General features: G+C 45.4%; 1 protein-coding gene across 1 annotated transcript in view; it reads right to left on the bottom strand.

Annotated features, from left to right (window-relative positions):
• Positions 1-5,691: 5,691 nt before the first annotated feature.
• The window catches only part of LOC121923420 (gastrula zinc finger protein XlCGF7.1-like), a 12,155-nt gene continuing 2,548 nt past the window's right edge, over positions 5,692-15,298 (bottom strand). Inside the window, exon 4 of the mRNA XM_042453831.1 lies at positions 5,692-5,783. Coding sequence (XP_042309765.1) covers positions 5,692-5,783 — 92 coding nt within the window. The remainder of the gene's footprint in view (positions 5,784-15,298) is intronic.

The raw sequence follows: 15,298 nt of genomic DNA, 5'->3' as shown, positions 1-15,298 counted from the left end.
GAAGGGATGGTGAATTGACAAATGTTTGATTGAGAATTGCTTTAAATGTGTTATTGTTTACCTCCGGCCCATTCAAAGGGAAGGCACGTTACAAACTAAAAAGGGACATTGTTTTTTCTTACACAGCCACAGAGTTTGAAAGGTCAAGAACAGTTTAGGAATAAATAGAAAATGGGGGACATTGCCCTGCCTCCCCTTGAAAGTCTCTGTGAAGAGACTGAGCAAGAAGGCCTGAAGGGTGCCATCCCGCCCTCCTCCTTTTCCACAGGAGGAGGAAGAGTCCCTCAGGAGAGGAAGCAGGGACTTGGGGGCCCTATGGGGCCCTTTCCAGCTCTATGGGGGAACCCTTCTTTCCCTTGGACACAGCATGAGGCTGCCATCCTTGACGATAGTAGACCTTATGGTCCATCAGAGGGAAGGTTTGGGAGAGAGGCCTGAGCCACTCACTGCCTTTCCGTGGGACTAGAAATATGGAAGCATACATTAGAGGAGACTGCAAGGGCCTTCCAGTCCAAACCCTGCCATGCAGGACACAAAAAGCACCCTCAACACATGGCCATCCAGCCTCTTATAAAGTCCTCCAAAAAAGAGTCTCCTCCACCTTCCAAGGGTGTCTGTTCCATTGTCAACAGCTCTTAGTCCTTTCAAAAGTTTAAACACAGCTATTATATCACCTCTTAAAACCTTCTTTTTCCTCAGCGCTGAACATACCCAGCTCCCTGAGAGCTCTCCTCAAAGGCATGTTTCCGGATCCTTCACCATTTCGGTTGCGCGCCTCCGGACATGCCCGTTTCCCCACAACCTTTGAATTGTAATGCCCAGAACTGGACACAGTATCCAGGTGAAGCTTGACCAAAGCAAAACACAGTGTCACGATACTTCCGTTGATCTAAACCGGTGATCCCCAAACTGCCCTTTAAGAGGTTTTGGACTTCAGCTCCAGAAACCCAGACTACTGGCCAAAAGAGTTGAGGCTTAGAATCATAGAATCATAAAATCGTAGAATTGGGAAGAGACCACTAGGGCCATCCAGTCCAACCCCCTGCCATGCAGGAAATCCAAATCAAAGCATCCCGACAGATGGCCATCCAGCCTCTGTTTAAAGACCTCAAAGGAAGGAGATTCTATCACCCTCCGAGGGGTGCATTCCCACGTCGAACAGCCCTTACTGTTCAGGACGTTCTTCCTAATGTTGTAGGTGGAATCTCTTTTCCTGTAGCTTGCATCCATTGTTCCAGGTCCTGTTCGTCTGGAGCAGCAGAAAACAAGCTTGCTCCCTCCTCAATATGACATCCTTTCAAATATTTAAACAGTGCTATCATATCATTCAACCTCACCTCTTAAAAACTTCTTTCTCCAGGCTAAACACCCCCAGGCTCCCTGAGTCATTCCTCATAGGGCAAGGTTTCCGGATCTTTTAACCATTTTTAGTCGCCCCCTTTGGACACGCTCCAGTTTCTCAATGTCCTTTCTGAATTGTGGCGCCCAGAACTGCACAATATTCTAGGTGGGGCCTGACCAAAGCAAATACAGTGGCACTATTAATTTCTCTTGATCTAGACATTATACTTCTATGATGCAGCCTAAAATAGCATTGGGCCAGTTTTAGCTGCCGCATCACACTGTTCACCATGTTCAACTGTGGTCTAACTGGATTCCTAGATCCTTTCACACACGTAGTTCATTTAGCCAGCTGTCACCAATCACTATATCAGGTGCTTTTATTTTTCCGCCCTAAGTGCAATACCTTACATTTCGCTGTGTTGATTTCATTTTGTTAGCTTTGGCCCAGCTTTCTAGTCTATTCAGGTCATTTTGATCTGGATCCTGCCTCTGGGGTATTAGCTATTTCCCCCTAAGTTGGGTCATCTGCAAATTTGATAAGTATGCTCCCAATTTCTGTCATCCAGGCCATTGAGAAGATGGGGAAACACACTGGGCCCAGGACAGAGCACTTTTGGACCCCACGGGTCACTCTCTCCAGGATGAAAAGGAGCCATGTTGAGCCACCTTTGGGTTAGCTGGTAACCAATTACGATCCATGTAACAGTTTCCTTTGTCTAGCCCACATTTACAAGCTGTTTGCAAGAATGTCATGGGAAACCTTGTCAAGCCTAGTGAGATCAAGATATACTATATCCACAGCATTCCCTCAGCTACAAGTTGGTATTTATCAAAGAATGAGATTAATTTGTCTGGCATGACGTTGTCTCTGAAACCCATGTTGGACTTGTTGTGAGTTGGGCATTTGCTCAGATGTTCACAGACGCTCTGTTTAATGATCTGCTCCAGAATCTTTCTAGAGACTGATGTCAGACTAACTGAGATAATTGTTGGGGATCCCTTTTTTCCCTGTGTTTGAAGATGGGGACAACGTTTGGCCCTCCTGCCAGTCTGCGGGGATTCTCTCGGTTTTCCAGGAGTTTTCAAGGATTAGTGCCAATGGCTCCGATATACATTGGCCAGTTCTTTTAATACCCTTGGGGGAGTCATACTGGTCCCGGAGACTTAATCCATTTAGATTAACAAGGTAGTCCTCTACTATCTCTTTACTTATTCTGAGCTGAATTCCTCTTATGCTGCCTCTGCTCCATATCCTCAGGTTGGAGCACCATTTGTCTTTTTCTGAGAAGACTGGAGGCAAAGAACGTGTGAGTAATCTGTCTTTCTCTGTCTTCTGTTAGCATTTTGCCATCTTCTCCCGCAGGACCTACTGTTACTTCTTCTTCCGTCTTTCTTTCGCGGACAGATCCAAAAAAGCCCTTTTAAGTGTTCTTAAAACCTCTCTGAGCAAGCCTGGAGTTGCATTCGCATTCTGGCGTTTAGCTTTCTGGCTTAACCCCTACAAACATGCCGGCGATTTCTTTGAATTTCCTTTTTTGTTATCCCCCTTTTTCATTTCTTATACATCTCCGTTTCAAACTTAACTCGGTTGAGTTCCTTAGTTCATTATCCTCCTGGTTTCTTGAGACACTCCCATTTGTCTTTTCTCACGCTGGAACTGTTTGAATTGTGTCTTCAGATCTCTCTTTGAGAAAGTCCCATCCCGTCCTGAACTCCTGTATCTTTTAGTATTTCTGACCATGGAATCACCCCATACATTCTCTAAGTTTACTGAAATCGCTACGTCCTAAAGCTAGGATGCATGTCTGGACTATGCCCTGGCTTCTCCTTCCACTGTATTACAAACTACCAGGAGAACATGGTCACTTCCACCTAATGATCCCACCCTTGCACACCCATTAACCAAGTCATCCTGTTGGTTAGGATCAGATCTAAAATAGCTGACCCCCTTGGGCCTCTTCCACCTTTTGGACAAGAAATTGTCTTCCAGCAAGTGGGAGAATTGTGCTAGACCTTGAGGAGGTTTTGCTGATTTTGACTTCCAACAAATATCAGGAAGTTGAAGTCGCCCATCACTACTACATCTCCCTTTCTGACTGTGTGGTCAGCTAGTTCAGAAAGATATCATCCAATTCCTCGGTCGGACTTGGGGGTCTGTAGTAGACTCCCACCGTAAACATCCTTGTTGTTTCCCTCCCCTTTGATTCTTAGCCAGATGCTTTCCACCTGGCTTCCATGATTGATGTCCAGAATCTCTTCACTATGTAAATATCTCGACATATGTGGCTTTTCCTCCTCCTGTTCCTGTTTGGCCTATTTCTCTTTAAAAGGTTATACCCCTCTATTTCAGCATTCTAATCATGGAGACCATCCCACCAGGTTCAGTGATACCTATTATAGCATATGTTGCTTTGTTGTACTAGGAGTTCGAGTTCATACTTGCTTATTTCCCATGCTCCTGTGCTTAGTTGTAGATACATCGCAGACCAGGGTTCCCTTTTACTTTCCTGCCTGTGCAAGTTTTTTTGACCTCCCACTGTTGGGTCCTGGCACTGTTTGCCTTGTTTTTTCCTCTATGTCAGTTTGACATTTTCGCCACCATCCCTTTCGCCTTCCTTATATTGTCTCCCTTCCCCTCGGAACTCAGTTTAAAGCCCATCCTGATCAAGTTCTTAGACTGTTGGCAAAAACATTTCTTTCCAACGGCGTAAGATGCAACCCGTCTGTGCAAGAAGTCCCCTCATGGGAACGCAGCCATGATCGAAGAATCCAAATCCTTCTCGGCGGCACCATGTGCAAAGCCAGTTGTTCACATCTGCTATTTTTCCTCTCCCTTCCTGGACCATGCCCTTCAACTGGCAGAAGAGAGACGAGATGACAACCTGTACATCCATTCCTTTCAGCTTCTAACCAAGCGCCTCGTAATCCCTTTTGATGTTCTGAATGCTGTGTCTTGCAGTACATTAGTTCCCCACATGGACCAAAAGGAAGGGGTATTGGTCATAGGCTTGAGCAGTCTTGTCAGCCTCTCTGTCACACATCACGGATCTTTGCACCTGGAAAGACAACACACCTCTCGAGACATCTTGTCAGGCCTACAAATCATGCTTCTGTTACCCCTGAGCAAGGAGTCCCCCCACACGACCACACGCCTCCTCCGAGGCTTAGCAGCGACTGTTCCCTCGGGTGGGACTCTCCAGGCTCCCCTGCTCTGTCCCTGAAGTCTGTCCTGATGCTCTTCTTCACCTCCTTGATAAGGGAAAGAGCTTCGAATCGTTCTCTAGCTGCAAGCTCCCCGAACAATTCGTCTTCTTGGCTATTTCTCTTTGTGACATTCCTCCACGCTGGTTGCCTCACTGTATGGCAAGTGATGTCTCCATCCTACATTCCTCTGCGAGGTACTCATCCAAGATGGTTAGTTCTATGGTACCAGAAATCCTCTTGTTCCCTAATATGCTGAAGTGTAGCTACTACTCGGGACTCCAGCTTGCGCACTTTCTCCTCCAAGAGTGCTACCAACTTGCACTGGTGCATGTGAAGTTCTCAACTTCTGTAGCAAGAAGAGAAACATCCTACAAGGTTGCAGTGACTGCAAGCAGAATCCCTCGTTGTCCATACTGCAAATCTTTAGTAATGAATATGACAGTTCAATCTACTGGGAATACTTCTTTAAGGAAAGTACTTGCGGCTATCTTACACTTAAAGGGAAGATTCTTTTTCAATATCTGATTCTAACCTGATGCCACTTTGAGCAGAGTTGTTGAGTTAAAGAAAACACGTGTCCAAGCACACGGTCCCTAATGGCTGCCAAGACGCCTCTCCTTCTCCCTCTCTCCCAAACCTGACTGACCGCCACTGACGGACTGAGCTACCTAACTCTACTATCCTCCACAAAAACCTCTTAAAGGGAACAGTTTGGGGAACCACCACGATTAGACAATAACTCCTGTTGATTACAGCCTAGAAGAAAAAAAATTGCCCTGTCTGTGTCCAAGACCGAAGTGTCACTTCTCCCTCAGGATGAATAACGGTTAAAAGGACCATTGCTGAGCCCCTTTTTTTTGGGTTCACCGGGTCAACAACCAATTACAAACACCTCATCGTTGCAAGCTTAGCCCACCATTTAATATCTGGTTTGCAAGACTTGGGCCTGGCTCAAACTCCTCCTCCTCCTCTTCTGAACTGAATGAGAAAAAGCCCCCTGTCCGCGTCATATCTGTGTCTGCTCGTGATCTCTTCAACAGGTAAGTCTGTTTTTTTCTGATTAAAGCTTTAAAGGGAAGCCTGACAGGGCACAGCAAAGGAAAGTTAGAGAGATTGGGAAATGAATTGATTGCAACACAGCTATTAGATGAATGCTGGATAGGGTAAGGTCTTAGTCGTGGACCCGAAGGAGAAAGACATCTCCTCTAGCTTTTCTTTCACTTCCTGGTGTTGGTCTGTTATACAGGGAGAGGAGAGCAAATATTTAGAGTGAAACTGAGCATTAAGCATCTCCACCTAAGGAGATCCTTCCACCATGCCTCATTCATGAAACATTTTTCCTTTCTAGGAAATGGGGTCCCCAGTCTTTGCCTTGATGAGGATCAGGCAACAGGAAAAAGAGCCTCTTTGTTTTGAACGTGTCTGTGGCACCGTCAAGATGGAAAAACAAACATTTGCCTGAGTTAGGAAAGTCTCCAGTCTTTTAGATGAAAGCAGTGGAGAATAGGAGCAGAAACTACACAGAAGACCTGACAGAAGATATGTCCCTTCAGAGGTAACATGAGCATTTTAAGCACGTTCTGCTACAAGGAAGCTGACCCCCCGAGAGGTTGCAGCCAACTCATGCTCTTTGCCATCATGCTGCCAGCCAAGAAGACACACCAAAGCCCCAGTCCTGGACTGCTGACGGTGATACTGAGCAGTTCCTGGCGCCTTCCCCAGAGATGGCAAGCCTGGGTCAGGGAATGTGGGCAGAGACTATTCCCAGGCGGTGCCCTGGCGAAGGTTCCTCCTGAGCCAAGGACGAGAAGAAGGAAGAGAAAAGCACAGGTGAGAGAGTTTTCCTTAGAATTTCAAGAACTATTAAGCCCCACTCAACTAGTCTCAGTTTTTTTTGGAAATCATTTGGAGGGAAGATCAACCCACCTTTCTTATTATATTTTCTGATCTTTCCTTTGTGACATTCTTGTTTTTTCCTCCCAAGAGCTCATTGTAGAAGAGGCTGGTTGACTCCTGTGGCAGAGAAGGCTTCTCTCAGACTCTGGGAAAACAATGCAGTCCAAGTGGATGGTACAGCCAGATGAAAGAAGCACGGCCATAATGGGTAAAGAACAGTGGGTGCGTACCAGATTGTCTCCTCCCGTCTGAATGTCCTGAAAATGGGTGGACTGTATATTTATTTCCTGAGCCTATATGGGGAAGGGATCCTTGTCCAATAAATGTTTTGCTTCAACTGTTTAAAGAGATCCTTTTCAAACCAGCACTTTGAAAGAGCAAAAAATTGTAGACATTATGCTAGAAAAGGTCGTTTTGCTGTTTATACATAGACGGAAACACACATGGACAGAAACCACAATTGGCTGCCATCCAGGAGGTGAGGTAACTTTGAAGTTTCGCTACAATCCATAATCAAGCCTACCTAAGGAAGGTTGCTTTCACATTGAGCTTGACACTTAGCCGTGGTGAAACCCATTCTAAAAGAACCTTCCCTTGATCCCCTGGACAAAAACAATCTCGCCTGTATCTCCTTCTATCCTTTTTGGGTAAGGTGATCGACAGGGCGGTTTGCAAACCCAGCTTACGCATCTGATGACATCGATTGTACTCTCGACCCATTTCAAACTGGCTTCAGGTATGGCTACGGAGTGGAAAACTGCCCCCTGTCGCTTGGTCGATGATCTCCGTCTGTGCATTGACAGGGGCCTTGTGTGGTCCCGTTGGTGTCTGACATCTCAGCAGCCTTCGATTTACCATAGACCATGGTATCCTCTTCTGGAACGCCTGAGGAGTTGGAATTGCCTGCTCTGCCTTGCAGTGACCCGTTTCCTACCTCGGGCCGATTCCAGATGGTGTGATGCTGTGGACAGCTGCTCCTCTACGAGAGAGCTACATTATTGCCTTTCCTCAGGCTGCCATTCTGTCTCCATGGCTGTTTAACATTTACATGAAGCCGCTGGGTGAAGATCATCCGGAGAAATGGGTTGCGGTGTTGTCGTACGCTGATGACATCCAACATTTTATTTCCTATGGTCTCGGACTTTTTCAGTGACACGGAGGGCATCTCCCACCGAATGACTCCTTTAATTACGTCAGGACAAGGATTGGATGAGGGAAAATCGCTAAGCTAATCAATAAAACGGAGGTAGTACTCTATAGGAACCCCCCTCCGGTTTATGGAGCTAACTTCACCAGTTCTCGATGGGGCACCCCTTCCCTGAAAAGACTATTCGCAGTTCGGGTGGGTTGATCCCTGGAATTTTGCTCGCTTCAGCTGACTTCTACGATTGATGCGACAGCCAGGACGGCCTGTTGGATGTCCCGGGGGGGGTTTTGGGTGTCCGGAACCCCCCCTTCCATTAGCAAACATGAATTGGTGTGTGCTGCTGCGCCCAAGCCCCATTATTAATGGTGGCACTTATTCTGGACCTCCCCCTTCCTACATCCTCCCCCTCCTGGCTACGTCCTTTGGTGCTGTATCACGCTTTCGGCTGCTCACCAGTTGCGCCCCTACCTTGCGAAGCGGGACCTCGACCGTCGTACATGCTCTATAACCTCTTCCTTGATTTCTGCATTCGCTCTACCTGGGGCAACCTTTGCTGCCACCGTCTGGAACGCTCTCCAATTGATACAAAAACCTCAGCCAACTGGTTGCTGGAAAATCCCCACGTTCGACCATGATTACCACCTATTTAAACTCACTAAATTGGCCGCCTATTAGCTTCCGGGCCAAAGTTACCACTGTGTTGGTATCACCTATTTATCAAGCCTACCGGCTGGGTTCCGTCTACTGAAGAACGCCTCCTCCATACAATCCTCTGCACATCCGATCTCAGGGAAAATCTCTACACTCTAGAAAGACCAGACTGCAGTGATCCTGGAGGTCCTTCTCTGACACCCCTTCCAAAAACATGGAATGACCTTCCAGAAGAGCTTTCCAATTATCCTCATTGAGGCTTTCAAAAAGTGACAAACACCTTTCTCTTCGGATAGGCCTTCCCCGATTGGATCATGTTCCCGAACCACTTGAATCCCCTACTTTATTTATTTTTCTATTTGTGCCTTTGTTTTTTAAACTTTGTGTATTGTTATGTCTTTTTAAAACTTTTTACTGTTAATGTTATTAGTTGCGGAGGGCAGGGTTGGGTCGGGTTCTTGTAGGGCTTGTTGTTTTTATTGTTGATATCTTGTATTCCACTTTGCTGTTACCCCATCCATTCTCCTTTACGCTTGGACGCGGCCGTGGATATAATCATATTTTCATATTATTATTATTTTATTATTATTACTCTCATTATTATTATTTATTTGTGTACTCTTGGCATAAGCTATAAGGCAGCTCCTCCTAAAGTGCTGTTTCTGAAGGTTGACGGCTTGCAGTCCTTCCGCTCTTTTACTTGTTTCTGGTGGAAAAATATTTCACTTGATTTCTTATAACCTCTAGAGTACAGAAACTCTTCACTCCAGTTGAACATTCATGCCCAGAAAAAGCAGGAAACCTTTAGTGATATTTTTTGCACTTCTGAGGGCTTCCCTGAGAAGGCTCGCTTTGGAGTCAGTCTCCTTTCATATATTCTGAAGTCTTTCTATAATTTATGTTTCCATAATTTTTTTTCCCCAATTGTTTTCCTGTTCTTTTAGTTTAAAAATGCCCTTTGTAATGATGACACTATACTAAAAACAAAGGATAATACATACACGGTTATAATGTCTTGTTCCTTGGTCAACCTCTTGATGTCTGAATCTCCTAAACAACTATCTGCCTAATTGTCCTTGTTTGGGTGCGTAGAAAAATAATTCAGTCAGACGCAGCGGAACGTTGCCTTTTGTTTCCTCAGGCACACGAAAACCACCATGCCACATAATCCAGCTCCTATCTTATTTTTTCCACAGTCGGAGACCAGCTCTCTGTGACCCTGGCTTCAGGTAGGGATCATATTCCCTGGAGGCCAATGATCCGGAATTCCGGCCTGGGTTCCCGGTTCTTTGCTTGTCTTTCTGGGCAGGCAGAACACCCACTCCCTTTTCCTTTTTCCCAGTCAAAGTGTCACTAAAGTGACTGAGTGCCATTAACTAAGTTAAATCGAATTCAGCTTCTTCATTTCTTTCCCAATTCGTTCATATGTTGGGTTTGATGGCGATCTTCTTTATTCGGTGAGCTTTGAGACGTGGCTGTGTATTTTACAGTGAGGAGGAGCTGGTGCTTTATGGATCCAAACACAGGCCTTGCATCCGGAAGTCATGGAGGCGAATTTGGAGATTGGTGGCTTCCTTGGGTCTAAGTTTCCCAGAGACAGGGTCTAACCTACGTATTATGGGTTTAGCTCCTCCTATTTGCTCCTGTGGCAGGGACAATAACCAAAAGACCAGCCCCATATATAGGCGGAGCTAGCCCCCCCTGGGGCCTCAGTCTTGTTCCTGCCTATGCTCCTGCATTGCTGCGTCTCTTGACCCCAAGTTCACAAGGTTTTTTCCTTTCTCCGAAAGTGTTTGGCGTTTTTATGGCCTTCCCTTCATTCTCCTCTCTCCGCCTTCCCCCCTTCCTTGGTGGTGGCTATGGCAGCGGACCCCAAGAGCACTGTCTAAGGGTCATCTTACTCAGGCTTCCCTATGCTCAGGTCTGCCAGCTCAACGGAGGGAGCTGGCTTCAGCGGGCAGACCCATTTGGATGAGTTGTGTGCTCGCCAGCTTCTTCACTACTGCCACTTCATTCCTTTTCTTCCTTTTTTTTGTCCCGCCGATGCTGTAAAGAAGCTGGACTTGCCAGCAGGAGTTGAAGCTTCCAACTCTAACTGGTTCTTTTTTGGCTGCTCAACGCACCCCAAAAAAGCAGGAACGTGGCTATGTCCCCCAGAGCGAGCATGGCCTTGCACCCACTTTAAATCAGAGGCTGGAGGGCCATCTATCGGTTATGCTTTGATGAGAGTTCCGCATGGCAGAAATGGGTGGAACTGGCCTACCCTTAGGGTTTATTCCAACCAAAGGATACTAAGAGAGCACATGGATACAACTCCTCCTGTGTTCCCTCCCAACAAAAATACAAAAACACCCAAAGAGCGTTAACCACTTGGCTATTCAGGTTGAGAGTTCCTTCACCCCCCACCCATTGTGTTTGGCTGCCCCCAAACTGTGCGCAATCTTGACGAGAGCAGCTTGAGCGTCTTGCTCTCCTTTCCATCAGAGACTTATCCTTCTCAGAATACAGTACATACTCAGGTAAATGGGGTCCATGTCCCACAGCAGCCCTCTACCCTTCCAACTTACAATCCTACGTGGAAGGACCGTAGTTGAGGACCAAGCTAGCTTCTCTCATGCAGCCAGGTACTATAAATCCTGCCTAGATAACAAGGGCTCAGCTTGTAAACCCCAGCTTGAAGTTGGGGCTGTTTCAACACTAAATAAACAAAGTCCCTGGATATCAGGGCTACCCACTACAGGCCCTATCAGCTATCACCCATCGATTACCATGCCTTCTGGTTCATCTGCTAACCCAGGCGAGTTTCCTCAGGCCTGGAAGAAGCTATGCCCAGGAAGCTCCCCTGCATGGGCCAAATAAAGGAGGGGCGAGCCCAGCAACCAGGTCTGGGGGCTCAGCTTTACACGAGTACTGGTTAACTTTTTCTGGGTTCATTTATTACTGTTAACCCATGACGTTTGATTTTGCTGTTTTCTGCTCATTCCCCTCTCCTTTTTCCAGGCCAGAGAAGATGCCTGGAAACTAATTCAACAAGGGAAGGGGCTATTCATAAGATCCAACATGATTCTATTTTCTTCCTTCCCATCGGTCCTCCATCTTGTCTCCATAGGGCCAGAGCCTTTTTGCCTTTGATGGAAACAGCCCTAGACATAATGAGCACATGCTTCTACCTCTTTTGTTTTCAGCATAGCCACTCTCATTGAAGATACGCTTTAACAATTCATTCAATTTAAATGCAATAAACAGGGTACTAAGAAAGGAAAAAGGCCCTCTGTCACCCTCCAGCAGACCCTAGTGCTACATGCATTGAGCGATCTTTGGTAAAAACAAACTATTTATGAGGTGATAGCTATCTTGGATTAAGGTGACAACCAGCTCCACTTTACTTTCATCAGGTTATGTTCCTTGTCATAAAACACGTGGAACCTAGTCAGCTATCTCAGGAGAGGCTAGCTCCCCTGCCTTCCCTTCTTTCATAGGAGAGATTTATTAAAGGAGAAAGAAACTAAAAAATTACAGTTCTTCCATGAGATGGTTCCACTATACAGGGGCGTAAGAAAAATTTCTTCAAAAACAAACAAACCCGCCTCCTCCTGCGGGAGGAGACCCCCCTCCTTTTCCTCTATAGTCATTTTACAATCTAATCAGGTTTTCTGCTCAGGGTTGCTTCCAAATCCCATTCAGACATCCTGCAGAGCCCTGAAGAAGATCTGCTCCAAAGATCACACATTACCTCTTACCTTGGCTACGATAGTTACATTTTAAATACGAATGCCTGCTGATTCTGCCATCACTGTGCCGGCTTTGGAACGAAACCTATTGTAACAAGGTCTCTCATGCCCTAGATGAGTTGGGTCAAGGCCATACGGTTCATGCTGCCAATCTCTTTCTTTTAGTGTTCTCGGGTTGCTACTAATTTCCTTTGACTATTGTTGGGCATGCTTTTTGATTGTGATTTCCTGCATGAAGGGTTTTGGACTTGATGGCCCCTTTCGGTCTCATCAAACCCCATTGATTTCTATCGATTTTATTGTTATAAGGTTAACTGCGTGTGGGTTCTTATCGACTGGGTTTCATGCCAGGTCTGGCCCATATACCACACCATTGTCCACTGCTTCTAAGCGCTTTGGGAAAACTGCTACTTCCCTAGATGCCTCTGCCTTTTTTCTGTGACTTAACTTCCATGGATCTGGTTATCCATGCAAAAGTCCTGCATCCAACTCAAAGTTCACACATATCGAGGGTCCCACATACTACTAAAAATTTAGGTTGTGTTCCTTTGACGATCCTTTTCATGGATAAAATTATCTCCATCAAAATTCGATACCAGATCCCAGCACAGAAGAGCTCTTTAACCCAAGACTCCTGCTTCCTTCTCACTCAGAGAGAGAGAGAGAGAGGTTTGAACCCAAGGGACACTGGCTTTGGGCACTTTGCTTTCACTCATCAGCTGAACAATATAAAAAATTCAAAGGAGAAGGGAGAGGAAGGAGGAAGAAAGAAAGAAAGAAAGAAAGAAAGAAAGAGATGAAGAATTATCTGAAGGACAAGCAGATTTACCAGTTGAAGAGACTCAGGAGGTGCCTAAGGAGCAGCCAGGCTCCTTCTCTCCAGGAAGCTCCCCTTCCCTTCCCTTCCCTTCCCTCCTGGTCTCCCAAAGCTGCTCCACCTCCAGACCTTCTCTGGGAGGAATTTCGCACCCAGGACCCAGGAGAGAAACGGATTTGGCAATCCTTCCTCCTGCTCCTCCTCCTCTTCAATTGTCTTTTTCCTCTCTAGGAATGCATTTCCTTCTTTTTAACCCTTGGGAAGCCAAAGAGCTCCATCTTCCTCTGGGGACCCAGAATCTCTCATCCTTGTTTGTTTAATTTTAAAACTTTTATTCAGTTTTCAGTAGCCCTAAGAGAACAAAGCCACTGACACAACCACACCATTGAAAATGGTCCCCCTCCTCCTCCTCTGTCCAGCTGGAGGCCTTTTAGCAGCATCAGCCTTGAAGGTGGTCAAGGAGGGATGGAGGAATACAAGTTTCCATGTGAAGCTGCAGCATCAGCCTCTCTGCAAGAAATAAGACTAAAAAGCTGGAGCTGGAAAAGGAGGAGTTTGCTCTGGGTGACTCTTCCATGGCTGAATGTGTGGAAAGACAATGGCAGCTCCCTCCAGAACCCCTGACTTTGGAGCATGTGTGAAGGGCAAAACAGAGGCTGCATCCACACTGCTGAAATAATCCAGTTTGACACCACTTTAACTGCCAAGGCTCAGAGCTAAGGGATTCTGAAATCTGTAGTTTTGTTAGCCTTCTCTGTCAGCGAGCTCTGATGCCACAACTACAATTGTCATAATTCCATAGCATTGAGCCATGGCAATTAAAGTGGTGTCAAACTGGATTATTTCTGCAGTTTGGATGCAGAATAAGAACAGCAGCAGTTTAACAAGAGGCAGGCCCATGACTAACATCATCTTATCATTCTTTTACCAGATTTCAACACCTTTGCCACAAAATGTATCACTGTTTTTTTTTATTTTGGAAGTTATTGTGCATTGCTATATATGGCCAACACGGCTACCCCTAGATATGTCCCTTTGCCTTATTAGTCTCAAGAACCCTCCTTGGATCTGGTTTTCTGGCATCAAAACTAAGTAGCTGTGCTGCTCAGTGGGTTCAGTGTAGTAAAGGGGGATGAACAGCTCTCTTGAATGAAAACAGTCAGACACAGTTGTAGAAAATAAAAGCCGTAAGGATTTATTATATAACCATCAGGTTAAACACTAACTCCTGCTACTGGCAAAGCTGTTTCTCCTTAGGTCCATAATCATAATCTGCTTACTTTTCTATATAATTTCTGCATTAATAAAGGGGGGTTTAAGAACAAGCCCCAGATCCAAACTGATCTTGGAATCTAAGCAGGGTCAGCTGTAGTTGATACTTGGATGGGATGCTGCTAACAAATATCAGGTATTGTAGGTTATATTTCAAAGGAAGGAACAACCAAACACCTTTACATATTCCTTCCTAATAAATGCCTAGGAAATTCATGGGGTTGTTATAAGTCAAAAAGTGACTTGAAGGCACATACATTCACAATGAAGATGAGTTTTCACTGAGACTGAGACTTCCTTAGGGCTAATGCTTTGTTACCGTTTTGAGTTTTGTTCCTGGCCACTGGTTTTCTATTTTATTTTTGCTTGTTTTCTAGTTATCGTAGTAATCTCTTACTACGTTTCACTCAGAAATTCCCTTAATGAGTTCAGGGTTCCTGCCGGCATCTTTTCATGATTGAAAAGTGAGCTTCATTTTCTGGCTGAAATGTCCCAAAGCAAGGTACTGAAATTCTTTTCACATTCTTGAAATGTAATGGTCTCTCCCCTGCATGAGTGAATGGATAAATAGCAATTTGTCCCTTCTGAATAAAACTCTTTCCATACTCCTAGGATTTAAGTAGCTTTTCCCCTTTGTGATCTAATTGATGATGAGCCAGGTTATTCTTCCGAGTGAAACTCTTTCCACATTCCTGGCATTTAAATGGTTTCTCTCCTGTGTGAACTGGTTGATGAGAAGTGAAGTGGGCCTTCTGACTGAAACTCTTTCTGCATTCTAAGTACTTAAATTGCTTCTCCCCTGTGTGAGTTAATAGATGATGAACAAGGTTGCTCTTCCCACTGAACATTTTTCCACACTCCAAGCACTGAAATTGCTTCTCTCCTGTGTGAGTTAATTGATGACGTGTAAAGCCTGACTTCTGACTGAAGTGCATTCCACACTGCAAGCACTGAAACGGTTTCTCCCTTGTGTGAGTTAATTGATGACGTGAGAAGCCTGATTTCGTACCGTACCTCTTTCCACATTGCAAGCACTTAAATGATTTCTCCTCTGTGTGAGTTAACTGATGACGAGTTAAGGATGATTTGTGCCCGAACCTCTTTCCACATTGCAAGCATTTAAAGGGGCTCTCAGTCATGTGAACTGCTTGATGAGAAAAAAAGTGATGCTTTTGACTGAATTTCATTCCACATTCCAGGCATTTAAAGGGTTTCTCCCCTGTGTGGTATTTTTGA

This window comes from Sceloporus undulatus, chromosome 2, assembly GCF_019175285.1.
Source record: "Sceloporus undulatus isolate JIND9_A2432 ecotype Alabama chromosome 2, SceUnd_v1.1, whole genome shotgun sequence".
NCBI lineage: Eukaryota > Metazoa > Chordata > Lepidosauria > Squamata > Phrynosomatidae > Sceloporus > Sceloporus undulatus.
Note: the sequence above shows the minus strand (reverse complement) of the source record. Positions and strands in the feature narration are given on the sequence as shown.